Source organism: Gasterosteus aculeatus, chromosome 12 (assembly GCF_964276395.1).
Source record: "Gasterosteus aculeatus chromosome 12, fGasAcu3.hap1.1, whole genome shotgun sequence".
Taxonomy (NCBI): domain Eukaryota; kingdom Metazoa; phylum Chordata; class Actinopteri; order Perciformes; family Gasterosteidae; genus Gasterosteus; species Gasterosteus aculeatus.
This window is the reverse complement of record NC_135700.1, coordinates 7,478,439-7,506,368: the sequence shown is the minus strand read 5'-3', so window position 1 is coordinate 7,506,368 and position 27,930 is coordinate 7,478,439. Positions and strand designations below refer to the sequence as shown.

Here is a 27,930-nt window from a genome sequence, read left to right as displayed (position 1 = left end):
GCTGCTGCAGCAGGTTTACTGCGGACACGTTGCTGGATACAGACTGAGCCTCGAGGCTGCAGGATAATCACTGTGAATGACAACAAACACAAACACGGCCTGGCTGAGCCACCTGGAAACTCAATTCAGCACAAATAGATAAAAAGATCTGTTCACTGGACATTGTTCAGTCTTTACTGTGGGCTCCGCTCCTGCTGTGGAGAACCTTTCTGGGTTCACAGTTTAACGGCCGAGTGTCTGAAGAGGAGGATACAGTGAAGTATGCATTGCCCCCCCCACCTCCCCACAGCGGCCTCTGGAGCCGAGTACAGTGAACGCACCATTTAGAAACTGTTATATCCATCCACTGACTCTCATTCTTCAATAGTCATCAATAACAGCTTGGGATATTCAAAGTGAAGGAATTAGCATTTTATTATCTAAAAATGTGTCTCAAGTGTAAATAGTGTTATACTGCAATCAGAAATGTTTTCAACCTCCTTGTATTGTCATTAGTCTCCTAGTGGCATCACTTTAACCTTCTTTCAGATGGATCTTGAGAAAGGGAAAGAAATACACATGAAAACGTTTTTGACAACAATGCAGGGTTTCCAGAAAAAGACACGTACACATTTGTTATGAATGTAAATGTTGATATCTCGATGATTAGTGAAAGGCTTAAGAAACAGATGTTTTTACGTATCACTGACATTGGCTGTTCTTCTTTCTTTGAGGACCCAAAGAGTCAAACTGCTTTATGAAAAATAATGCAAATTCAACTTTTAATTCGACTTTTCCAGCATTCTGTCACCCCTCATATGGTGTTACATGTGTTTGAGGTTAACGTGACCTCTCAAAAGAAAACACAATGCTGTTTATTTATTTTTCACATTTGCCTGTTAGAGCGTCTTTATCATCTACCTGGCATTCTTCAGTTGGAGTTGTGATTTGCTGTCTGCTTATGGATTATACAGGGATCAACCACTGTGCAGTGCTCTACCTCCACCGGTCCAGCCCTTATCAGGAGCACAGGTTTAAGAATAAACATATGTCCTTTTAACCCTGAAGGTGATCAGGACCAAAGGTTTTAATAAAATGCTCTTCTGTCAGTGTGTCCTGACACGAGGAGACACGTGTAGACGTGCTCAGTCTCCTCTCTCATCCTCTCAGCCTGCACACCGCTCAGGCCACAGACAGCCTCCATCCATATGAGCGCACCAAAGCCGGAAAAGCAAGCAGGGCCCTTCAAAATAAAACGCACGTATGGCGTGCAGACGGAGTTTGGAATTCAAGAAGTGCGTATAAATACTGGACGTTTAAACCTATTTTTTTGCGTTGCTGTTTCATCCGTCGCCGACGCCTACGTCACTTCCGGACATCTCCCCTCGCTCGCTTGTTTTTTTTCTTCAAAATCCTAATAGACCCATTTTATTTTGAAGGGTTATCCACTTCGTCGTTTGGGCTGTGCTTGACGCCGCGCGGAGGCAACCCATGATCGCAGACTCAACGCGCATCCTCACGCCACTGACCTGGGCTCAGCTGCGTCCTGCATGTGTGTGCATGTGCGCGCGTGTGTTGAGCGGGAGCGTGAGCGGTCCCCACGAACCAGCAGCGGGATGGAGGATCTCAAGGAGAACCTGGGAACTTTGGATTGACGCCCGGGGATAACGCGCCTGGTCGGCCCGAACGTCGTCGGGTCTCTCGTGGATTTATATATTTGGATGTTGTCTGTTTCCCCCTTCTCCCCTTTTCATCCAGGCGGTGGGAATTTACACTTGGCTTACAACTCGTATTTCTGGCGTGCGCAATGCCGTTCGCCAAGCGGATCGCGGAGCCGCAGCTCCTGTGCAGGCACCAGATCCCCAACGACGAGGGTCTGCTTTTCGAGGACCTGTGTGCCATCAGTAACGTGGTTCTGTCCCGGACCCTGCGACAGCTGTCCGACCTGGCCCGCCACGCCTGCTCCTTATTTCAGGAGCTGGAGAACGACATCATCAGCACCAACCAGCGGGTCTGGGTCCTCCAGAACAAAATAGGCCAGATACAGCAGACTGCCGGAGCCCTAGACCCTAAAAAGGAGGCAGTGCGTAAGTAGACCACCACAAGTGTAGCTATGTGCCCCCCCACCCCCCCACCCTTTCCCCCTCATAGCAAAAAGAAACCTGTCATGATTTACACCTGAGCGAGGTGTGATTTTTGTTATGTTCACCCTACATGTGTGCCATCACGCTCCGAAGGGCGCACGCCTCAAAATGATTTTTACCCAGCAGCAGCAGCAGCAGCAGCACGCGCGCCTCAGACGCAGCCGCGTCCCCCCCCCCCGCACCCCCTTCCTCCCCCGCCCCTTCATTGAAATGTGTCACACGGTTGCGTTTGCACATTTCCCCATCCAGTACCGGTGCGTTTTCACAGCACGGGACGTGTGGACCTGCTCGTTCATTTAGGCGGTCCAGACTGTGTTACCGTCGACGACCGTGAGGAGAGGGGTGTGCGTGTGTGCGTGTGTGTGTGTGTGTGTTCACAAGCAGGCAGCGCGGAGGGGCGTGTGGTGCCGCGGCATTGGCTCAGTATCGCGGTCTGGTTGCTGCAGGGAGCGCACCTGAAGCATGTTGAAGCTGTGGGGGTTTTATTTTTTTTTGGGGGGGGGGATAAAAAAAAAAGGTCACCTCGTTAATTCTGGGTGTGTATACGTGAAGCTCAGAGGCGAGGGTCTTTTAAACGGCGTGTGTGTGTGTTGGAGGGGGGGGGGGGTTCAGAGGCAACTCCCCGTGCGCCAAACCCACCCTTTCCACACGCAGCGGCACCAGCACAGCGCCTATAATGAATCCAGATGCGCATGTTGCAGAGTAGACGGAGTAGAGGACGGAATAAAAAAAAAATCGAAAACACCCCCCCCCCCCCAAAAAAAACAAGCCTGACTGGCATCAATGACACGGTGCCTTCAACGAAACGGCACGTACTGTACAGCATATTATTTATGTCCTCTGCAGTCCTCTTAGTGCAAGGCGTCTGATGTTAGACGACCCGTTCTGTGATTTCAGTCCAAGTCTGTGCAGTGGGATTCATCCCTGTTGTAGGTTATCATAATCTGGGACAACCAAAGAGCATTTTGGGGCCTAAAGCTACTGACGGCTCACAAACTCCCTCTTTAGATTACCCCCAACCCCCAACCAACCAAACACACACACACACACACACAGAGGAGCCAATGTGTCACCGAGGACGTATTACATAAAACAGTTATACTGTATTGTTTATTGTTTACTGTGGATCCAGAGGAACGGAGCTTCATGTGCCATCTTTTGGAATCAAATTGTGAGAGAAGGATTGTTGAGCATGGCTACATTTTAATTTCTTGGTGGATGTTAGTGTGCAGAACAAAACCGTCTACACACAAAGAGCAGTGCACTCACATCTCATAATGCTTCACTCCTAAAACCTGCCAGCAAACCCAGAAACAAATATCTGTCGGTTACACTTTGGTTCAGAAAACCCGGGCATATTGAGTCGTCTTGTCGACTGTGACATACAAGATAAGTAGCACTTGGCACAAGCTTTTCCAAGAGTTTCGTGAGTCTCAAATCCTAGAATGCCATCGTGCAGCTCATGGATCATTTAAGAGTGAGCGCTTAGCTCCCAGCTCGGGACTTAAGACACCTCCAGGATCCGAGAGCTACATCGGCTTGCACTGCACAGAAATGAGAAAAGTTCTGATACGTGCAATTAAATGTGATATTTTGATATATCCAACTTATTCTTACTGAGGAACAGAATATCTGTGCACACAGGCTGATATTGAATGTCGGTGGTAACTTTTCACAGAGTCTATAAAGATGCTGAGGCTGATGGACCCCGATGGCGGCGGTCGGCATTGCTCTGATGGTGTCGAGACACGTCGTGTCCGTCATTCAGGGAAAACAATGTGCTTTGCTGGACATTTATCAACACTCAGTCAAACCGCCTGTTGTCGTCGTCGTGTGATAACGGAGGTGAAAGCGGTCGGCCATCCGAGAACTGACAGCAACTCAACAACTGTTTTATGATTCCTTTTACATATTTAATGCAGGTTTATTCCACTATGTTTGCCTTGAATAAACCAAACACTAATATAAGTGCAGCGGTGCAGAAATATATTAAATAATCATTTATTTTAGGATACCTGGAGAACAGTCTCTTTTTTTGGTAAACCAAACAATGCAGTTGGAGCCTGTATCATCATCCAAAAATCTAAGGAATGTATTGATATCTGCACGACTTTCTCCGTGGTTGATGGTCATTAATTATTTGGAGTGTTGGAGCAGAGGGAGGAGCGCCCGTTGTAGTTTGTTGTAGTCAGAGTCCCTGGTCCCTTAAAAGAGATTCAGTTCGAGGCGTTAGCCATCCAAGTGGGTTTGAGAAGAAAGATGTTAAAGGGACAGATTTGATGACCGAGGTCTCTCACACGCAATGAGGATTAAAAAAAACATTGTATTCTGTTGGAATTTGCACTAAATGACACTGAAGAGACATCAGCAGACAACCGACCACCGGCATGCACCGGCATATATGTATATACACACACACACACACACACACACACACACACAGAAATACCGTTGGATCATGTGAATAATTCCAATATAATGGTTGAAGAGACAGCAGTCAAACACACAAACAACATCTATTTATTTGGATTACTCTATTGCGGTACAATAATGGATGTTTAGTTTCAGCCACAGCAAAATAAGTAAATATAAATCGTTAATAAAACAAAAAACTTCAGTCTATTTCACCCAAGCAGACTGATGTAGAGACTGGACAAATGTAAGCCAGCGATTTCCTAAAAACGAGACTTCTTGGTGAAGACATTCATGTCCCACAGAGGATGAGTCATACACCGCTTCGACCTGCTGACCTTACACATTGAACAATCATCAGGTCACAAAATCTATTTGTGCCATTTGCTTCATTTACACAAATCATAGCGCTTCCCAGGGGTGTCACCTGTATTTGAGGCTAATTAGCAAATGTTAGCATGCAAACACTGAATTTGACATAGAGGACATGGCTGGAATACTCATCGTACAGCCTCATAGAGACAGCGTGTCCTCCTGTCTCCATTTTTTGCTCTCAGCTGAGCTGAAGTTGTGCTCGTGTCATATTTGACAGACAGTGAGACCAAATGATCAAAAAACCTGTAGCAGAATGTTTGCATCTATTGAGCTGGTTGTGAACGAGCTATAGATCACTTGGTAATGAACCGCAGAAAACACGTCAAATACACAAATATCAAATTTAGGCTTCATTTCCATAATTCCTGGTTTGACTACAAGGCGAGCTGGTGGTAACCAGACATTTACATAAAAACTACCACAGCAGAACATGTTTGGGTTCAGGAGCAGAATCAGAATCCGCTCATATAAACTCTCCTGGTACAAAACACACACACACACACACACACACACACACACACACACCATGGGATTCTCGGGTGAAAATATTGGTCTGTAGCAAACATGCTGTGCTGCTCTGGTAACGCAGGTTTCTTCCTTGTGTGCCATTAAAGAAAATTTGACTTTGAGATTTCAGGGAGGATGGCCCGTGGCAGCAGGGGGACTGGTTCATCTCGCTAGTCTGCATAGTAACAGGAGAGCCAGTGAGACCGGCTCCAACCTTTCAGCCGAGTCAACGCGTTTCCGCTATTTCTTGGTGTAAATTCTGTTGCACACATCATATAATTGTTAAAAAGTGTTATGGGCTGAGATGAAAAGAGACACGGGGAGGGAGAGGGAGGGGGAGAAAGAGCTAACAGCACAGTCTGAGTGAGTCAATGGGTTTTCCTGTCTGTCTGTCATTCCCAGACACTAAAAAGTAGAAATGGAGCCATATTTTCTAACTTTACATTGTGCATCTGGCCAACAGACTTAATCTGTTCAGTGTACATTTCTAAGTGTAATTCAGGGGTCTGATTTCATCCACACGAGGCAGGTTACGATGCACTCTGTCCAGGCACGTATTGTCTGTCTCACACTTCACAGACACACACACACAGACACACACCTCACACTGAGAGCATCAATTCAGATGTTTTCCAAATCTAATATATGAGTATTAGTTTGCTGTCCCGTCTCTCTCACGGCCTCTTCACTGTCTCATCTCCATCTGTCTTTTCCCTCCATCCTCGTATATCCGTGTCCATTCTCCTCCTCCCCTGCATCCATACCTCTTTCCCTCACTGCCCTACTTTCCCCATCATCAGCATGGAGAGACATCTGCCTCTTGACAGCATATTTAATGTTTAATGCACTTTGATTTTCACCCAGACAAGCAGAAGAGGAGAGGAGAGAATAAAGGGGGAGATGGCAGAAAGGAAGCCACCGGTAGCTTGACGTGAGAGAGAGGGAGTGGGTCCGATTCCTTAATGGAACACAAAATATCACAAAAGATGTCAGAATATTGAGGCATATTAAAGAGCAGCACAACTTATAGTTTGGCCATGCCGACTTATTGACTTACACTCTCCCATATTGAGAGTGGACAATCATGCCAAACATGATTCTGTTTAACAAATTGACATATCGATTGTACCCATAGACTTAACATTGGGATAATGGGGCGAACAGTAAGTGTTATTGTTGCAATCCTGCAAGCCATTGGCCAATGTGGCAATGTGAATCCCACTGCTTTCCTTGCCGAGACCCTGTGTAGCTAGTTTAGGTTAGTCATTGACCTCGCATGATAAAGGTCCAGACAGCCCATTGGTCAGGGCAGAGGACCTGAACCAAGCAGGTTACTGGAACCCCACACAAGCGATGGAATGGGGCGCCGGTCTTGCCAAAAAATACCGCTACATTCATTATAACAAGTTGGTGCTCTCCTAATTCACCCATAGACAGATTTTGGGGCCTCCATCTAAACAGCAGGCTCATGTGATGTGCATATTCAAATCCCACCCTTGAAGCTTTCACAATTAGAGCCATTAAGCCCAAAAGAGACCATTCATTCATCCGGGCAGTCAGCAAGTCAGTGCCACTAGAAGACACTGGTCTGTGTGTGTGCACTGGGTGAGCAGCTTCACCTCAAGTGAACAGGCCACTTCATTTAGTGTTTTATGTATTCACAGAAGTATCCGAGTGAAAATGTCGCATCCTGTGCAGGGACAGGCACAGCGCATTTTGTGTACATGGAAAAAAGTCTTTGTAAAGTCTTTGTAAGTATTTGTAAAGAGGGACCTCAAATAAATAGCACAAACTCCCACAACTGAATCAAAACATATGGTCTGCATACGTCTGCTTATGTTACAGCAGAAACATGTGGGCAAGACGTTTTGGGGGTCCGGAGAGAGCGACGTGTTGCCGACGTAAACCCGAACTGCAACGCACTTTGTTATTGTCGTGTGCACGAGACACCAGAGCAGCCAGCTGCAGCTTGATTCAGCTCCTCAGAGTCTCTTATGTCACGGAGAGTAAAAATCACCACGACACATTTTATGTTCTCGCGGCCCAATTACCTCTGTGCTAATTTTGGCTAAAGTGATTCCTCTGCCTCATACGTTGTAACACGCACACGCGCACGCACACTAAACCCGCTGAACTCTGCAAGGCTCTTCTTTCGGTCTCTTATGATATCATTTTAAATTCTGTTTTAAGTGCCCGGGTCTCTGTTGCTGTTGCAGGCTGCAATAAAACATGCATGCGGAACCTCTTGGTCTGTACATCACAGCGCTCGGCCGGCTGGAAGGCTGGCGAGCTCGCTGTCGAGAGTTGGGCCAAGAAATAAACAAGACTTGAAGTCAAACTGCTTCTTTGACTCATATCATCAAGGAGGATGGACATGTACATATTGCTCGCAACAAAAATATATATATGTGTCTAGAATGATTCGTACACTTATTTATTATTTATATGTTGATATTTGATATCAAAACTACATCTATTCTTAATATATAAAACGTGTTTAATTACGGTCTAATGTTGAGTAATGATAGTTATTATGTATTATATATGTTGAGTCCAATTGTAGATTTGACATCACTCAAGGAGCACTTACACAGCGGTTCGGTTGATGTGTTTTTTCTTTCTATCAAGTATATTTTGTATTAAGGCTGTGAATAAGAAACACAAATTGGCTTTTTGTTTGATTTTTGAATCGACCAGAGAGGCTTTACAACAGAGTTTGTCGGACCAATAATATTTCCGCAAATATGTACTCACACTCATGTTGAAGCAAATTTTTGTAGCACATGTTTCATATTTTCTGTAACTTAGTTGCTGATCCTCGTTGTCATGATTGAGAACAGAGAGTTTGGGTCAAAAGAAAACATTATTTACAAAACGTTTTAGATAGTGATGAAAAATATACTTAAAATGCATGCATATGCCACACATACACTACAAACAGACACACTTTTGGGGCTACAGTTATGATCAAATTTAAGAGCTCAGTGTATTGCTTCTCTCTTTTTTTTTGTGCGTGCACGTGTGTGTGTGTGTCCACTACATCTTTACATGCAAAAATGCCTTTCTGATTTGTGTTTGTGTGAGTCTGTGCTCGTACATTTGTGTGTCTGCCTCCTGCGACATGCTGAACTGAACTGTCCTGAACGACTGTCATCTGTGTCAGGAGACCCCCGTCATCATCAACATTCCCCCAAAAGCCCCTGACAGAAGGCCGGGGACCATAGAAATGCACATACTCAGCAATCTCTCTGGGTCAGTGTGTGTGTGTGTGTGTGTCCATGCACTGAGTGGACATCTCTGTCATGTGGTGACTTCCGGCACGCAACAGTGTGTTTAGGGCCGTAATTCCTCGAGCACCAATGAGTAACTATTGTCTCCGTCTGAAGTAAACGCACCCAGAAGCAAAGCAGCTATTAGACGGAAACAGAAGTTGTCTTTTAGGAAATGTTTCATCTGCAGAGGAAGCAAATATGAAGTATTTGTATACATTGTAGTTACGTTTTTACTTAAAAGCAGCCATTAAAATACTCAATTTCTTAAATAAACAAGGATTACAAAAGTATTTGGACATAAAAACTCTGATTTAAAAGGCAAAATTAAATATGAAAGTCATTGACAAATAAAATATTTTTTTTCTGCATGAAAATTGCATCATGTTATTTATGTTTATTGACAGTATGTCAGAGGACTAAACCGCCCCAGCAGACAATAAATCGCTCCTTTCCCTCCACCCCAGCTCGCTCAGTGGTTCCCTCTTTGCAACACACGTCCCACGCGCAGACTCTCACAGCTGGACGTTTCTGTCTTCACAGGGGTGCTGTTGGCAAAGAGCAGCCTTGTTGAAACAGACTGATTTATTTTTTAAACAGCTGCAAACAAAAAGGAGGAGTTGGGGAAAATTGGGATGCGCACAAACCCCGCAAGACGGACACATTTTACACAGATTTCTAAGAATCTTTAAGTCATTTTAACCACTTGTTGAACTTAATCCTGATTATGTCTGATTCTTTGTGCCAGCTACACTCACGTGCACCTGCAGGTTTTGGAGACAGGATTCTGCCTCCCATTTGCTTAGCAGGGCTGTTAATGATGACCAGGGCTCTCAGTTGTTGATGTTGCCTGATATCAGCATACGCAAAAGCAGGACGGGAAGCTAATAATATCAATAACGTTGGGACTAATATGAATATGGTCAGCAGAGATTACGAGTATCAACCGCGGATTTAGGGGCAAAGCATGGACGGTTGGGATGATTTTCAGGCGAAGAGCTTCTGGCTGGACTTAGCAAACCTTCAGCATTAGATGGAAACAGATGGAGTCACAAGAAAAGCTTAGGAAAGGTTGTCTGCCGCTTGTTTTAAAGGACTGAGCTGCTGCTAAGGAGTTCTTCCGAAACAGATTGCCCGTGTAAGAACCTTTGCGCGCCTTAAAGAAGATCCAACTTAATTGGACTACTGGCAATAAGTCAACATGCTTACTACACTGATCGCGAGAAAGCGAAAGACAGAGAGAGAGAGTTTCCTAGGTAGAGTTCTACAGTGTGTGTGCATGCATGTTTCTAACACACTTGAAGAAAGCGTAAAAAACACGTGCTTTTGGTTGAATTTCACGACCGATGCAGTGTATTAAGACAAGGGAAATTAATCCAATTTCACAGCGGACTGGTGAGAGGTGAGGACAGCCCAGCAAAGGCTGCACTAATTAGCCACATATCTGTCACTATCAATTGTATCAGGGTGTCTACAAAGGCCGGCCACTTTGATTCTGCTTGACACACAAACACACACATTATGTACACACACACACACACACACATGCACTCCATTTTCATACATTTTCATACGTGAGATACACAAAGGGCGCAAAGTGAGCGGGGACCCTGCAAGCTTAAAAGTGTCAGCTAGGACCGCGTGAAAGCTCTGACTGCGTGTTGTCCGTACTTTGTCCGGCGTGATGAGTGCGCTAATGTTCCTCCGGCTGACAGGCCAGAGAGGCGTTCGCCAGACGCCGCGGGCAACCACAGCTGTTACAGAGGAGAGGGGAGGAGAAGGGAGGAGAAGGGAGGAAGGAGGAGGAAACGGGACGAAGAGTCTACACACGGGCCACCGGCGCTTTGATGTAGAGGAGCTTCAAGCTAAACGCGAGCAGGTTTAATGTTCACCACGTTCATCTTCTCAGTTTAGCATGCTAACATCTGCTAATTAGCACTAAACAGACGGTACCGCGACGGGAAGGATTTTCATTTCCTGCTATTTGAGGGCTTTAGACGTCTACAGGTTTAGGAATCGCCGGATGTTACGATTCCATGAATGAGAAAACCAAATATCATGGAAATGATTCTCTGAGTTGTCAACCTGGTTGTGGCATTAGAGGAAAAGTCATGGTTACCTCCAAAGCCTGAGGGTTCATCCTCTGGGAACAATGCACGTCTGCATTATGCATCATAATCCATAACACTGAGGTAGAAAAGCCTTTTGGTGGACCTGGAGAAAAGCAGAGAGATCACAAAGTCAATATGACGCATTCCTTTTGGGAAACAACGGCCGTCCAAAACTTTGAGACAATCCATCGCTTGTTTCACTCATTTCGTCTTTCCAAAATGCCCTTCTGTCTCCAGAGGAAGTTTAGTTTATTTAGAGGTTTATGCAGCAGAAACACTTTTACTTTTGGGCTTAAGTCCTGTGTCCGTTTGACCCACCCGCCTCCTGCCTGCCGCTTGAGGACCATCGTCCCGATAAGGACACGGGTGGGTGTTCGGGAGCCGAGGAGGACCGAGCGAGAACTCTTTCTAATGGGAGTGTTACTTCCGAGGTGATGAGGGCGGGGGGAGGGTTGTTTATCCAAAATTATACCGTACGAATACTCCACATACGACATGTGGAAAATAATTACAGTATGCCGACAGATTCCGCTCCCATTCTATGGTCTATTAATTATCACCACAGTCAAATAATTACAGTAGCAAGAAATTACAATTAACCAGTTGTGTGACTTGCTGGGGACTCAGTACACCAGTACTGTGTGTGTCTGTGTGTGTCTGTGCCTCACACAGCAGATTACTCCACTGAGGCCAAGTCCCCACAGATGACACGTGATAGCAGATTAATAGCCTAACATATTAAAGTCGCAATCCCTATTATTTCCCCTTGCATCAGTGCTTAATCAGACTTCTTGACCACTCGGAGATCTTCTATGTCACCTTCTGAGTTCTCCAAAAGGAATCACAGTAAATTAGCATTTGGTTTATTTTTGTGTGTGCACTTGTATTCCATTTAGGAGCTGTACAACCATTATTACAAAAGGCAACTCGATTCGCAAAGCCCTTTTCATACAGAATCAAAACATCAAAAAGAATAAGGAGCTGCACATACAGGGATACTGACAGGTTTATAGGCAAACCAGACCTTTAATCCATGCGTGTTAAAGTGAAGCGCAGCCATATGGGTCTGCAGTGGATCAGAAGCACTGATCCTGAGGATGATACGGCCCCAGCTGAACCTTTGTGCAGCACATTTACACCATCTGATGTTTATCGCTGTAGCGTGGTCACAGGCCCCCGACAGCACTTATCTCACACAATCACAGCGCTCATTATCACGTTTGGTAAACGGCTTACGAGTGTTAATGTAGCGTTGGCATTTTGGTTGCCTGTCCCGTGCACAACAGTGAGAGAAATGGAAGAACATTTCAGCATCAAAAAGAGGAAGAAACAGATGAGGTTTCGTATTCTCTTTGCGTGCGCTCACACACGTACTCCTGTTCGACATACTCCGACAACAAACACACAAATCCATGACCCGCACTTGGAGGTCCCACGGAAACTGGCCCTCCTCTCATCCTCGGGATAAAAAGGGGAGATAATGCATTAAACATTTTCTCCTCTCTTTAACTGCTCATTACAGTCAGAGGCTCTGCCTGCACGCAGGTCGCTCTAATGAGGCGGAGCTTACTACGTAAATCAAAGGACTCTCTGGGTGTGTTGTCCCATGCACACAGATGCCAACGACGTCCAGTCACAATGCTCACGCGGTTTACTGCAGTTGTTTCTGTGCATCCCCCCCCCAGAATTTTGCTTGTGTAACTTTGGATTAATATTAATGACTGCGGTGAACAGCACGCTCATTATTTATACCACATTCTTGTTGAGTGTATAGGCGATATTTCATTTCACAAAACGCACTGATGAGGTGAATCAAGGTAAAAGCCACTAATCCTCTCTGATTTATTGCAGTAAGTCCATAGCCGTCACAGATAAAGACAGATTGATGAATCAGGGAAGGACTTTTTAACTTTAGGATTATTGAAATTAGCATAATGCAAAGAAGCTACTGATCATTATCAGGATGTCTAATTTAGTTCAACTGTACTTGATACCGCAGATTCACATTTTCATGCACTTTCAGGAGCACACATCAAAATCCTTAAAGTTTTGTGGCTTTTACTTAAGTTTTTACATCTTATGCAACTTTATACTTGAACTTTTTCAGGGGGAAATGTATTAAACAAAAATTGTATTGTATTTTTCTATGCAAAGGGGTACCTACCTTAACATACTATATATATATATATATATATATATATATATATATATATATATATATATATATATATTTAATGCAATGAAATTAACTCAATGACAAGAGCAAACTCAAATAGCATTTACATCAGAGGGAACGTTAACAACACGATAGACAAGTCAACACTCTACTTTAGATGTGAAAAGTTAAAGCTGTTATCGTATCAAATGCTGTTCACTCTATAAAAACAAAACAACCTGAACTTAAATGTGTTAAATACTAAGATCTGCTTGCTGGCTTCCTGTTTAAGAAAAGTCACGATGACCCACTGACCAATCACAGCGTACCACTGGGCCATCGTCACTTTATTCATGCCTCATCTAGATGGGGTTCATACATTTAAATCATTCTTTAAAAGTATTTAAAGCTCCACCTTCACCAGGTGCAACATAAACCGGAAATGTATTTTCCCGTCCATGTGGAGGCTCAACCGCAGTATTTGCATCAATTATTGCTCTTGGGTGTGACGCCGTGCTCTGCTCTTCGTCCTCCTCAATGCGGTTCATTGGAAGAAGCATCTTATCCACCCACATTCAGCACTATTACTTTTAGACTCCATATGGTTGGAGTTCACCGATGTTTCCAAAGCCACAGTCAGATGTAAGCAGGGCCGTCGTCCCAAAGCCCCTGAACCGATTTAGTAAATACCTCACTTAACTCCACAGTAAACAGATAGATTGGATCGCGCTGACAGTGATCTCATTAGGTTTCATCCTTTTGTAAGAAGGATTGAGCACAGGTTTCAGTTTAGAGCTCGTTATTAGAGCGGAGGTTTTTTCTCCTTTTGTTTACTTTTGAATCACGGCACAACATCATTGATGTTTTATTCAAAGCGAGCAGTAATTTCCCTTTGGTAGCATTAACGTCTTTGAAAGTGCAAAGGTGTGTGGTTGTATTTGAACGCTACCAGCTGTTTTTTTCTGTTTCTGAACGCATCAGATCGACCTTTTTAACATCTCGCTAGTTCTCTTTTTTTATTTGTGAGGATAACGTATTTACTCTTGAGAAAAAAACTGACAGCAAAGTAGGCATCTGGTGTTGAAAAAGCCAAATGTGAATTTATACAAAAGGCATTTAATTCGGAATGAAATCTGGATATGCATTCTAACCAGATGTTAAAATGATGTATGGGCATTAATCTACAAGGCGGATACACATGTTCATCCTTAATACAACAAGGCAGCAACTTCCTGGTTTGAAAAGTGAAGCAAATGCTGATAGTGCCTTCAAAATTGGATTTGCTTTTACGGGCGCGCCTCCTCCACCGACGCAACTCCTCGAATGTTAAAAAGAAGTTTGAATGTAAAGAAGAAGCACCAGAAGTAGAAATAGCTCCACGCTTTTGTTTCTTTTCCAATTAAAAAAATCCAAGATGACGATGGTCAACAACCAGGACAGCAAAATGAACACAACAATAGTCCGTCTTTGTGTCAACGACAGCGAATGTTACACCAAAGGGTTTTCCAACATATGAAAAGTGTCAGTGATAATAATAAGTAATTAGTGAACGAATGTCCTGCCTATACGTACATAACTATAATGTGTGTGTTTTTCCAACTTCTGAACTCCCAAAAGCCGCCATGCCGTCGGTTTCCTGTCTGATGCTTCGTTCTTATTGTTCTTCAACTCACACTCAGCTTACAATTATAATACGTTAATTTTATAACATTCATTCTTATCATGGGAAGCAGTCAATTTTAAAACGGTTGTGGTCAACATTTAAATTGAATTATTGTTCAGATGAAAATTAAGTTAATTTTCTCAAAGTCAAAACCTGGACGCTACATTACCCATAATGCAGCAGCACCACTTGCAGCGCAAGTTTCCATCTTAAATCCAAAGGCTACTCGGGCAGCAGACCGGCCAATAATCTACTTTCTACATGGTCACATTCATAGAATTATCCTTCGAATACGGAGCGGCGATTAACCCGAACAGCCGCAAAATGTAACGCAAGTCCTGCAGCAACTACGAAACAAGGAAGCCAATTCAATCCGTGAAAACAGCTGTATTTGAACGCATACAACTCTAAACATGAACTTCCCTCAACTCAGAAAAGCCCGGCAATTCAATATAAACACATCTTCAGTGTCCAAAATAATCAAGTGAAACGTCCCTTGAGTGAAGGTCTTGGAGGAGGAGTCCACATATTGTCAATTGAAGTATGTGTGTATATGTGGGTGGGTGGGCTGGTGTGCGTGTGTTTTGTGTTGATACGAGACAGTTGTTTCCGCGGGGACGAGGAAGCCCACCGTATTCCAGGTCGGCCCAAGGGAGTCACGCAGAGGCCTCTTCTCCTGCCACCTCCTCCAGGGATCCGACAACCTCCACCGATACCTGGTTCCACCAACCTCGCTTCTAGTGTCGAGCCGTTTCTTTGTTTTTTTCTGCTCTCGTAGGCACCGCAGGTAGAGAAACTAGAAACCTCCTTAGTCTTTGCCCCCTCACTCCTCCCCTTCAGTCAGGTGAGGATCCTCCGCTTACACCTGGGCCCAATTGTGAAGCCTTCCTTGCCCCACCTTCTTTCCTGTCAGGAGGAAAAAGGGCAAGTCTGCAGGCTTTGTTCTGCTACACACTGCAACGCCTCAATAATATCAGACGCCGACTCGAGTGATTCATCAGCCTTATTAACGGAGCTCCCTCTGGAGCCACTAACGGCTTTATAAAACAGATGCACTCGTACTCCCCAAAACGTTTGAACAATGTTTGATTGAACAATGTTTGAGTGCAAGTTTTTCCGTGCGGCCGTCCTCGGCCTCCGCTGGCCGGACTCAAGCTGCACAATTTCTTACACTAATTTATAGTTCATGCTGATTGTGGTAGAGTGCTAAAGTGCACAGTCCACACAAGTAGATGCTGCCAGCTACACAGCAGCTAACATGCACTTCAAAAATGTGTTTGAAATGTGTTGTGAAAATACGTTAAAACTGCTCGCGCTGTGATTGGTCATCTTAGTTGTTTAACATACAACATTGAGCTAAATGTATTTTATCTAAATTACCGGCCCCACGTCACTAAAACCCATCTAGCAAGAATACTGACAGACACCTTAGAGACATGGTATCATCTGTGTTTCCATCCTCCACTGCCATGCAAATAGTGTTGGAGGTCAATATTTTGCCCGTCAAAATGAACCGTACAGCATTTTATTACACAATAATTTACAAGCACAAACACTTTCCATTGGCCTTGGCTCAGAGGGGACAAGGAGAAGAAGACTAGTGAAGGAGGGGTGAAGGGAACATGAGGGACGAAGAAGACAGGAGGCGATAGAAGGGAATGGAACTGTAGCTGTACAGTGAATGTGTGTGTGTGTGTGTGTGTGTGTGTGTGTGTGTGTGTTTAAGTCAGTGAGAGACAGAGTATGTCGTGTGTGAGTAGTGTGTAAGAGCAATAAGGCCGGGGTTCTTCGAGGAGACTCACTCTCACTGTCACATCGATCAGACGACAGCGTCACACACACTCACGCATCCAACACGCCTCCCCTGCTCCTCCTCCGCTCTCATTAGTGCCACTGCGGAAATAAAGCAGGGAAGTAAAGCAACCAGACGCGTTCAATGTAATACATTGTTTTCTAAATAGTTCAACATTTGGGGGAATCCAAAAATTAGATCACAAAACCAAATCACCTGTGTGTCTCTATGATGCATATGAAGCTGCAGACAGTAGACGATTAGCTGAGCATAAACACCCAAAAAACAGGGTGGACTAAAAGAACTCGTGAGTTCTAACAATTGGTTAAAAAAAGTCTACTTTTACGCTGAACATGACGGCTTGAAGCAGCAACACAACCAGAACGTACTACTGAGCTACGGCTGCACAGAATGAGCCTGAGCTTGACCTCAAAAAAGGTGAACAGTCTTTGGACTGAAGGAAACTATTTAAATTCAAGATACATTTTGGATTTGTGAGCTTTAGAGGTGGCTTGTAGTCTGTGGTGGTAGGAATCTTCTTATGTAACTCTCATCACATTTATAAATTCACACAGAGCACACAGGGGTTTATGCAACAACAACAAAAACACCCCAAAAAATTGTTATTTATAATGCAATGGCAATATGGGTACGGAATATATTATGGTTGTTGTCTTCGTTCTGCAGCAGCTCCTAAAAAGGGGGCAGGGTAGATGTAAAGTACAGGAGGCTGGATCGCTGATAGTTGAAAGGAAATGTGCAGAAAATATACAAATAATCAGAAACTGAGCAAACAGATTCATTCACACACACACACTGAGGGCTACAGGGTGTGCCCAGCATCAGCGAGAGGACTCTTCCTTCTGGTGCCCTTATTGGTTCCTGCCCAATCCGGCCATCCAATCACATCGGGCAGAGTGAGTCTGTGCATAGACCGGCAAATAATCTGCAGTTTTACAATAACACCACCGCCATTGTCTCCGTTTCTTTATGCGTTTGTACCTCGCTCGAAAAAAGTGACAGATGTCATGTGGTGATTATAAATGACACGCCAACTTCTTACTAGTATCTACATCCCGGGACTCCTCCTCTTGTATCCCATATACACATACAGTATAGAGTATATCCAAATTGTATACAGCACACTCAATATTATATGTGGACATTATTCTATTCATGTGGCTTTGCAAAATGCATCTGTCAAAAGTGTTGTTTTTTGCTCGGGCTTGTCATTTAGTTGAGTAGAGGCTTATGAAGCTGTAGTGAATTATTAAGCAGGGTGAATTATTGGGCTGGGGCGAGTGAGCGAGAGAGGAAGACGGAAAGGGGGAGAGAGAGAGAGGTCTGGACAAAAATAGGTCAACCTAGCAGTGGCAACCCGGGGAAGTAGAAACGATTCTCTCTCTGAGGAGGAGCTTTGTATGTGTGTGTGTGTGTGTGCGTGTGTGTTTGTTTGTGTCATGGGAGGATGCGTAGTTGTCAGCAGCTCATGGTGTGAAGCTAATTCATAACCTACAACAAAGCAATTTAAGAGGAAAGGTTCCCCACGTAATCCATGAAGGAGAATCAGATGTCTTGCAATACACACAAGTCCAGAACATCAATGTCCTCTGGCGACATCAGCACGGACAAACAATATGAGGTGCCACTAGTCTTCCATTTATGTTGTAATGATATTTTTTTCATGGTAGAAAATAACTGAATAGTTGCTTAAGAAGACATTTGAGGTACTCTAACTATCTAGATGCCTCCAAAACTTTGATGCGCACTCTTGTATGAAATATATTTGTATGCAATAGTATTCAGATCTACCATAACTGGAGTTGAGCAGCAAGGCCGTGGCGGCTAAAAAACTCCAAACCAAAAGTATGTGGCCGTCAAAGACATCAAGGTTAATAATATTTGTGGAAATTCGATAACGATATTAAGTTTAATTTTTGGATTTTAATTCATTTCTAGAAGGGACTTTACAGCAGACCATAATGTAGGTTATGTAGTTCATAAAGTATAACGGTGCAGTTGGATGAAAAGATAAAACATGAAAATTAGTAACTTTTTTTTTTAAGAAAATGAGGTTGAAAATCTCAGGACATTTAGACTCTCTAACGTACCACCACTTACTATAAATACATACATGTCTCTTCTGAAACATTGTTGACAAGATTATTTTCCAAATGGCAGGCTGCTCGGTTCAGGTCTCTGATGTACTGGGTGTATAAATAAAACGCCATGGCTGCGGTTCACACCATAATCCTGTTTGTGCCGTACTGCAGCACAGACAGAAGCAGTTCAACAAGAGTTCAGGGGAAGAAAGGACCAGTTGAGGTCTTGTTTTTTTTTTCTTTCATACTGTTGTTTTACTTTGTTTTCAATGTTTCATCGTCAGCGGAAAGCGTGTCTGAGGAGGAAGAATCCCTGCGTCCGTCCTCCCCGCGAGGAGCAGATCCACCCGTTGTGAGGAGAGCCGCCCTGCGTGACACACGCGTGTGCAGGAATGGGTCCTCTGTGCTGGGCTCCTGTGTTTGTGCGAACACACCTTTGTGTGTCTGCGGCCGTGTTTGTGTTTTTCTGTCTATGCGACAAAAATAACACACACGTTTCCATGAGGGGGTGAAGAGGTTTTGTGTGTGTGTAAAAGTGAGAGTAAAAGAGAGAGAGAGAGAGAGAGAGAGAGAGAGAGAAAGAGAGAGAGAGAGAGAGAGAGAGAGAGAGAGGAGAAGCCTGACCTACATTTGGCAAAGCTCATCGTACGAGCATGAAACTGCCTAACATCACCCCAGAGCTCCTCAGCACGGAGCCACGCGATTGGCTGCTCTCAGCTCCAGCCTGACAACAGCACTGGCATCAGCCAGGGGGAGGGGGAGGGGAGAGAGGGAGAGAGGAGGACATAGGGAGGAGGCACACGCATTAGATCTAAAAGAAGAAAAAGATGCAAATAAATGATTGGATGGAGAGAGACACGAGCGTGAGAGGGAGGTTGAGGATCCAATTAGTTACACTTATGACGGCGTGTGCGCGTGTGATCGGTTGTTACTCACGTGCTGGGGACAAAATGTTTCACACAGTCTGGTACAGTGTGTTTCGACGCCGTCCGTTTGTGGACGACAAGCTGGTTTGGACGCACAAGACGCACGGCTCTGTGCCAATGTCGGCCTCCGGGCCGCTGGGTTTGGACCAGCGCTTTGGTCCTGACTGAAGGATCTCAGCTGATCCACGGAGGGACGGATGGGTTTCTCACCTCCGCTACCTAAGTTCACATTCGTGGTTTTGGGTTACAACAACAATTGTTGTGCGGCATGCCGTGAACTTTGTTACGCGCGTTTATGTCCCTCTCAGGATGAAGTGTAATAACTCTATTTAACCCTTCACACTTTATCTACAGTCCCGTCATTAGAGCAATTCTTTAATGACTAAAATACGTTGATTCATGGCAAAATATTTGCAAAACTAATGAACCGCAGGTTTGGATTACGCGGTGAAATATGTGCTCTACAGGGAACAGGAGACATTACCAGCTGCACCAATATTTTTGGTTGCGTAGACTTTTCCTCAGCGGGCGGGGTCATGGCGTGTTTGTCCACACCGCACCCCCCTTGTGAACGTCATCTATTTACATGAAAGCAGACTGGGTTATATTTGGATTATGCATTCATACTTTCTTTAGCTAAGTGTGTGTGTGTGTGTGTGTGTGTGTGTGTGTGTGTGTGTGTGTGTGTGTGTGTGTGTGTGTGTGTGTGTGTGTGTGTGTGTGTGTGTGTGTTTGCTGGATGCTGAGTTTGGTGTCTTTGGTCAAGTGAGCTGTCACAATAGAGTAGGGATTTTTTAGCGAGGCACCTCTAGAGCTGTGACACGCACACACACACACGCACGCACGCACACACAAACACGCACATGCACACCCTGTGCATCCCACTCTGTCGGTCTCTCTTTCCTCCGTCTCTCTCGCTGAGATCCCCTGGCACATGGCATTATGGGAATCACTCTGGCGGGGCTCTCGCTCTTCACAGCTTTAATCTTTAAGTTGTTTCCATAGAAACGACTTGGTTCTCTCAGTTGATAACTGTTGGATGGTTTCTAAAGCTATAGAAGAATGTCCTCATCCAACATAAACCTCCCCCACAACGCGACAACGGAGGCGCATCTTAAGTCACCTTACTCATTGATTTATTATATATAAATAATGAAGAGTCAATATTGATGATCAAAAGAACTGCATCCAATTTATGTTTTTTTCTGTGAGAATGATCTATTTATGTATGTGTACTTAAGGAAAGTAGTATTAGCTCATAAAATGATGGCTAGGTGCCACATCATACGCGTGTAGGAGACAAGGCAGCTGATGTGTTTAGTGAACTCACAGCTCAGCTCGGCTTAGTTCAGGTTGCGGTGGCAGCAGCAGACCTCGTATAGTGTTTCGGTGTTTCCTCAGTCGCCTCAGAAGCCCTTTTCCCTTTCTGTCTGTCTCTGTCTCTCCCTGTCTGTCTCTCTCGGGCTTTCCAGTGTGACATGTCTGCGCGCACACACACACACACACAGACACACAGACAAAGCTGAGAAACTGCCACACACTGATCCTGATCATCCTTTAATTTGAAAAACTGGATTACTGATTAATAGACTAACGCACAGATCTGCATGTACCTGAGTACACACACACACACACACACACACACACAGACCAGTGGCAGGAGTCTTCCTCAACACACGCACAGCAGGAGATCTCCCCGTCCCTACATATGTGCCGGTTACCATGGAGACACGCAGTTAAAAATAACATGGGCGATGGCTTGTCTCGTGCCATTCCACCAACATGGCTGAAGCATTCGCAAACACACACACACACTCACACACACACACACACACACACACACACACAATGCTATTATCATCGTTGTCGTGATAGTGGGATTTATTCCCTGCTGTCGCTGGTCTATAGAGAAGATATCAGATGTCATGTGATGAGATGAAAACATTTTCAGTATGTCCCTTAAACAGCTGGGCTCTGTAGTGGTGACAAATAGTGCAGGTACAGCATAGATTCAGCCGCAGTTAAACACACAATAGTGGGAATGTGGGCAGGGTGTTGGATTGACGGAGAAGTACAGAGTATTAGATGTAGGCTTACTGGACACACTCATCGGGTTGAGATTATTGACCGTTACTAATTATTAGGAATGATGGCTAGTGACACTAAGAGGAAAAACACACAAGATCGCGACATAATGTACTGTTGAAAAATGGTTTAACTCATGTTCGATATGTTTTAGATGTTTAAAACACATTTCCTTCAGCCGACCCATGGCACTAAAAACTAAAATGAAAGAACTGAAAATGAAACAATGTAGAATTGAATAACTATTCAAATGCATAACTAACTCCTCAAAAGTTTACTAAAAGCCCATCTGCTGAGTATGTGGTATGCAGTAGGTCAGTATGTGTGTGTGATTTTGTGTAGGAAAGTTCACGTCTGCGAGCATCCAAACTAAAGCGCTGTTGAGAACAAAGACACAGGAACCAATCAGAGCAGAGAACACACATTTCTCCTGTAGGTTGCGCTACTCTATTATTCTCTTCCTATTTACTTTCCTCATTACTGACTCTTTAGGAACTGCGCTGCAATATTGATGAGGATCTGAAAAATCCAGAAGCCTCACAAAAGGTTTGAGCAAGTGCACTGTAACAAATTACTGTAAATTTACGGTGCATTTCTAACGGTATCTTACAGTATGTCATAATAACTGTAACATACAGTTAAATTTCCATCCCTTGCTTGTAAATTAACAGCCAATGTCATGAATAAACAGTTAAAGCTGTCAATTTACAATAATAGCAGACTACCATAATTCAACTGCATGTTACATATATTTTATGAAGTGGTGGAAATACACATACAAGTGCAGTGAATCACAATCCATCTACATGTGTTGTAGGTTAATGTGTGGAAGCCCACGTCAGCCACTGAAAAACAGGTCCTGTAAGTCATCATAATGAGATATGATTAGGACTTTGACTTACATGCAGATGACACTTTTATCCATAACGCCCATGGTTTGAGATAATTTCATGTGGAGTAATTGGGGGTTAGGTGTCTTGCTCAGGGACACTTCAACTTACTGTAAATAAAACAGTAAGTTACTAGCGTCGACTGACTGCAAATGGTTAATTCACAGTAAAATTGGTTCAAGTTTACGGTAACATACAGTAATCCATTTTACGATAACATAGTGTAAAAACCATTTACGGTATTTTACCGTAAAAAATGGTAAATTCCTGGCGTCCTTGCTGCCAGTAAAATACCGTTAATTTACGGTGAAATTTTTTAGAGTGTGGAGGACTACCTACAACAACATGAGAGGATGAAACATTGATCTCCTGCTGCAGCGTTTCTCCACTTTTCTGATGTTTTTGTGCCTCAGATTGAGTGCAAAATATGTGGGTTTTAAAATGAAATTTACACTGAAGTCGACGTGATGCTATTGTATTATTATTAACGCAACCCCCTCGTTTTGTTTTATTATTTAATGATATTAATAATAGTAAACATATTTGACTTTCTGCCAGCGTGACACAAGACTGAAATTAAAAAGAAAAAACATATTTTGGGCTGAATAAACGGCGACATTGAACGCATCCGTGTTTTGCAAAAACACTGTTTCATCTTCCCTGCAGAATAGTGACCCATTTTCCTCTAATAAGACGTTTCCTTCAGCATGCACACTTTGTTTGGTTCATTCTCCACTTGGATCATTGAACCATATGTAGAAGTTACGTGATAAACATATGGCAGCAGTAACAAACAAACCCAGGAGCTAAATCAGACAGCGTCGCTGTAGTGTTCACACATCGCCACTGAGAGGCAGCACGCCGACAGCGTCGCTGCAGTCTGCTCGCGTTGGAACACATAGAGCACAGCCAGGAAATAATCACACGAACGCTTAACCTGCTGTTACGTTGTCGTCCCTCTGGCTCCGGCGTGGTGGCTCCCATAAATGAGACTTTTGGATTGGTGGTCAGACCCTGTGACTCACCCCCCGCCAGCCGTCACAGAGAGGGAAGTTGCAGAGATGTGCTCCGAGTCACGGTGAACGCTGCGCAGGTCAGAGGGCCCGAGAGACCGAACGAGGAGGCTGAACAATGGTGCAGGTGTGCAGCTGGGGGTGGGGGAGCGGGGGGGTAACAGGGGTGGCATGATTTATTCATTATGTGTGAAAGGAGGACACGGACATGGGAATCATACACATATAGGAGAAGAATCAAACAATGTGCTGTAAAAGTGCGTTTTGAGTGACTTAAAGATGATACTGATTAAGTGCTTTGACCTAAAGCTCCCCAGGCAGGAACAAGCCACACTCCAAAGAGGCCACGAGGTGGCTGACACGCGGCTGAAAGGTCTGTGATCCGGCCCTGACGCTTCATACATCACTCAATACCGCGACTGACAAAGCGACCCCGGGGACGACAGGCGATTAAAGGCCTCCCGCCAGGCCTGTTTGCACAAACTGCAGCAAAGGCCAAAGTCAAGCCGCGAGGAGCGGCCCTACATTTAATATTCATGGCCGCGCTCGCCACCGTTTGTGCTGACGCTGACCGCTGCGGTGGAGCGCGTGCCGGGTTGGCATGTGTGTGTGTGTGTGTGTGTGTGTGTGTGCAGATATTTTTGCCGCGTCTTTGTCGTTTCCGGCCGCGGCGGGAGGCTGAAAGCTCTTGGAGCAGACTGCCTGCTCCAAAATCAGTGAACTGCCAGAGCTCCAGATTACAGCAGATTACCGGGCAGGACGCTCGTACACTCTCTCTGCTCTGTGTGTGTGTGTGTGTGTGTGGGTCTGTCAACCCATGGAGATGTCGACAAAGACAAATTTTGTAGTGAAATTGATTATTTCACTGTATAAGTAAATGCTTTCACACCAAGAGTAAATCAACTGCTCTCACGCACACACACACACACACACACACACACACACACTCTTAGATCACCGCTCTTTGGCGGCAGCAATAGAAAGATTGAACACGTGATACATTTCCCCAGCATGCGGTGGATTAATACATTAATACTTTGTGGCCGGGGCCATCGTAAAGAGATTACGGTCCGGGACAGGCCATGCCCAGGCAGGACCCTACCATCTGACACCCACCCACGGGGGGGGACTCGCAGAGACCACAGCGACGGGACACAGAAGGGTTTGGGGACTGTGATTAAACGTGGGCACACCGATCCTCGGGTGTAACGTTCCACATGTTGACACGTGCACACGAAGAAGAGTTTCTTTGCAGTGACGCGCTGTGTCCGCTGAAGGGAGGGGACAGCAGGGGACAGCAGGTGGGTGGGTGAGGAGGAGGAGGTTGTAGAGGCGGGGGTGGCGGGGGGAGCGTTCGTGTCTGCAGATGTTGCCAGTCTGGATTTTGGACCTGCACAGGAATGTATGGGAGAGGTCTGCAGGGGTAAATAAGGTGGCAGACAGATGAGCAGGAGTCTGCGGGACAAAGGGAGGAGCGACACAGACGGGCCGACAAGGGGAGAAGAAGCAGAGAGAGGGGACAGCGGCCGACCATGGCTTTGGCTTGTCTCGGTCTGGGCTGCGTCCCTGAGCGATCCAAAGGTACTGTCCTCAGTGTCTTCCTTAAAGCTGCCATTTGCCTGTTTAGTTCCTGGCATTAGACTTTTGATGCATTGGGCTAAACTTAGTGACCACAGACGATACATTTTGATTTGGCCATGAAGGCGATGAGGAATGTCTCCAGATTCAATATCTCACTGACAGCTTTGGTTCTATTTCACAGTATAAAAAGAAGCAAGCTTAAATAATCACTCAATTAATTAATACATTTTGAAACTTGAATCTGTCACAATATTTGACTTTACTAATAAATTGTTCTGTGAATGAACAACAAAAACATGTACAGAGAATATGTTTTCTACATTTTACATTTTAGTGGTTGATTATATTAAATAAAAGCTCAATATTGAAGTGATATTTAGCTGAGGTGCACAGCATGCGGCACATGGAACTGTCGAACAGTGTGCAACAATAGGCTCTCGTTAAACGGGAGCGTTGTGCGTTAAATCAAAGACATTAAGCTTTAATTATGTGTTACGCATACCAAAAAAAATAAAGGGCTGTTTTACAAAATCCAACCCCTTTGGCAGAAACCAAAGGCCGACATCAATGTCATGTTACCGTCAATGAAGAAGTGAAGGAGTTGCTGAGCCGTTGCGGGCCGACTAACAGCGCACCGTTTTTCCTCTGCAGAACTGGCCGGCTATGTGTTTCTTATATAACAGCTGTCTACTATGACAAGATTCTGCAGCTACTGCCATAGGGAGTGTGCAGCCTGACCCAGATACACCCTAATACGTTCTCCACTAATGACTTACATTCACTCACATCTGGACCAGAGAGAGGGAGAGCGAGAGCATAAGAGCGACACAAATCATACAGCAGTGCCAGAAAAAAGAAAGAGCATCGTGTAAAGCAGTGAGCATGTGAAGACTCTGTGTTCTCGTTGCAAATGTCATGGATGACTGTGCGGTGTGCGGTGTTACGCTCCAGCGCGTCCCTCTGTGTGGAGCAACCGAACCTCACGCAGTTGTCTGTCTCCTTTTCGTAACGTTTGCGGATGTCGGAGAGCACAGAAGCCCACGACGGCCCAAGGCGGCTAGAAAACACCTCATACGCTAATCAGGTGATAAAAAAATCCGGCCCATTAGCCAGATGAGGCCGAAGTGGTGGCATAAAAAAACAAACAATAACTCACCTACTGTGCGTTGCTCACTTCAAACCTTTGTGTTGCCAGTTGAGACAGACCTGCTCAGACACACTACATGGGCTCTTCCCACCTGTCAACCCGTCCCTCCATTAACAAGAAGAGCGGGCAGAGCGGCCCACACAGGCTTTTTCCATAGAAGCCTGGCCTGGTTAAATACTTTTCATGGTGGAAGTCTTGCAAAGGCTGAGTAGTGTGACTCATTGACCGTTTGAAAGCAGCTCCGTGCCGTTGTACTCGGGTTATGCTCCTAGACTGTATTAAATAGTCTTTGTGTTTGTTGAGTTGAACAAAGAGGTAAAAAGAGTTAAGTGAAAGTAAATGTTGGGTTCAACGGTCTCCTACGTGTCTGCAGCACACTGGTGCCTTCAGAGACCTCTCCACAAGCATCAATGTTGTTTGGCACTTTTGTTGCTCTCACTCTTTATTTTGACTTTCTGAAGAGCGATACAGACGTTTGTCAGTCTTTTCTCCTGTTTGATCCTTAATCAAACATTTCCCTAAAAGAACAAAATTGCTCAGACGGACCTTTACTCTTTTGCATGTCTTTGGTCCGATTGCTGCATAACTGTGATTTGCACTGCATTTTTATTACATGCATTTCTCTTTTTTTTTTCTTTTACTCTCCTCCCGTCTCTTGGTGCTGTTGGCATGCAAGTCCTGATGATGACACTGCGAGCTGCTGACACTGCACCCGCAGATTTCAGCATGAGGGGAAGCAGTGATGGAGGGATGCAGGGAAGAGGGATGACGGGTAAAAGACAGAAAGAGAGCGAGGCAGACAGGGTGCGTTAGATGGACTGTGCGTACGCGAGCTCAGCAATGTCTGGTCCCGGACGATAGCGATGGGTAACTCCCAGCATAAGCTCCGTTACAATCGGTTGCAGATGAGGAGGAAGAGGTGCAGGACGGCAGGAGCGCGGCGGGACAATGCAGGTGGGGAGGAGAGGTGAAACTCACACGCTGAATACAAACATCTAGGATTTGTCGTTCCATGCTTACTGATCATCTAAAGGTTGGTATTCCTCGTGGCAGTTCTTCGTCCATGTTTTGCTGAGGGGATCTCTTTAGGGATCCGCCAGTCGCCGCCCAGAGGGAAGGTTGTCGAGGTGCTGGGCCGAGTGGTCAAGAGGGAAACGGATTTTCATTTACACGTCTGTTTAGTAGAGGTGTTGTGGTTTTGGACTGTAAAGCCTGACGTCACGGTACTTTGCTGATGTTTTGTTGGAGATTTATTGTTCGCTGCTCAATGTCTGTACACCACACGGGCTGTTTTCACATGGGACTGACGGGGGAACGTTTCACATGGGCTCACTTTATATCTGAATATATAGACCTGCAGCCAACAGTGTTCCACTTAAACAAGAGGGGTGTGGAAACGTGTGACCCGCAGCAAACACACTGAGAAGGGACTTTTCTAAACGGGTTCAACGTGTCTAGAAGAAAGAAATCTGCTTTGTGAACACCTTTTATTTTTTCTATTGATGACATAGAGAATAAAGGCGGATTGAACATTTAGCTGAGTAATGCAGTTTTAGCTCTGCAACTTGACTATAATGAGGAGGAGACGCCTTCATAGCAGCAGCCAGAGAGGAAAAGAAGCCATAGAAAAGATGAGGGGAAAAAGTGGGCTGGCAGGCAGAAAAGCCACAGTAACAAATCCACCAATTGAACTGTGTCACAACAACTAGGTCAGCACCTTGTGCAGAGAAACACCTTACAACATTACAATATTCTACTCCCCCTCTTTGGTTAACTCTA

The 27,930-nt window shown here is 44.8% G+C and overlaps 1 protein-coding gene across 8 annotated transcripts in view; it reads left to right on the top strand.

Moving 5' to 3' along the window:
• Window positions 1-1,510: 1,510 nt before the first annotated feature.
• Window positions 1,511-27,930, top strand: part of nhsb (Nance-Horan syndrome b (congenital cataracts and dental anomalies)) — a 38,506-nt gene continuing 12,086 nt past the window's right edge. For 5 of the 8 annotated variants that reach the window (XM_040195456.2, XM_078084935.1, XM_078084933.1 and 2 more), the window contains exon 1: window positions 1,635-2,066. In XM_040195456.2, coding sequence (XP_040051390.2) covers window positions 1,787-2,066 — 280 coding nt within the window. In that variant the 5' untranslated portion in view covers window positions 1,635-1,786. Of the gene's footprint in view, window positions 2,067-24,749; window positions 25,005-27,930 lie in introns of those variants that run through there. The other 3 variants (XM_078084931.1, XM_078084936.1, XM_078084934.1) reach the window with 3 other exon arrangements.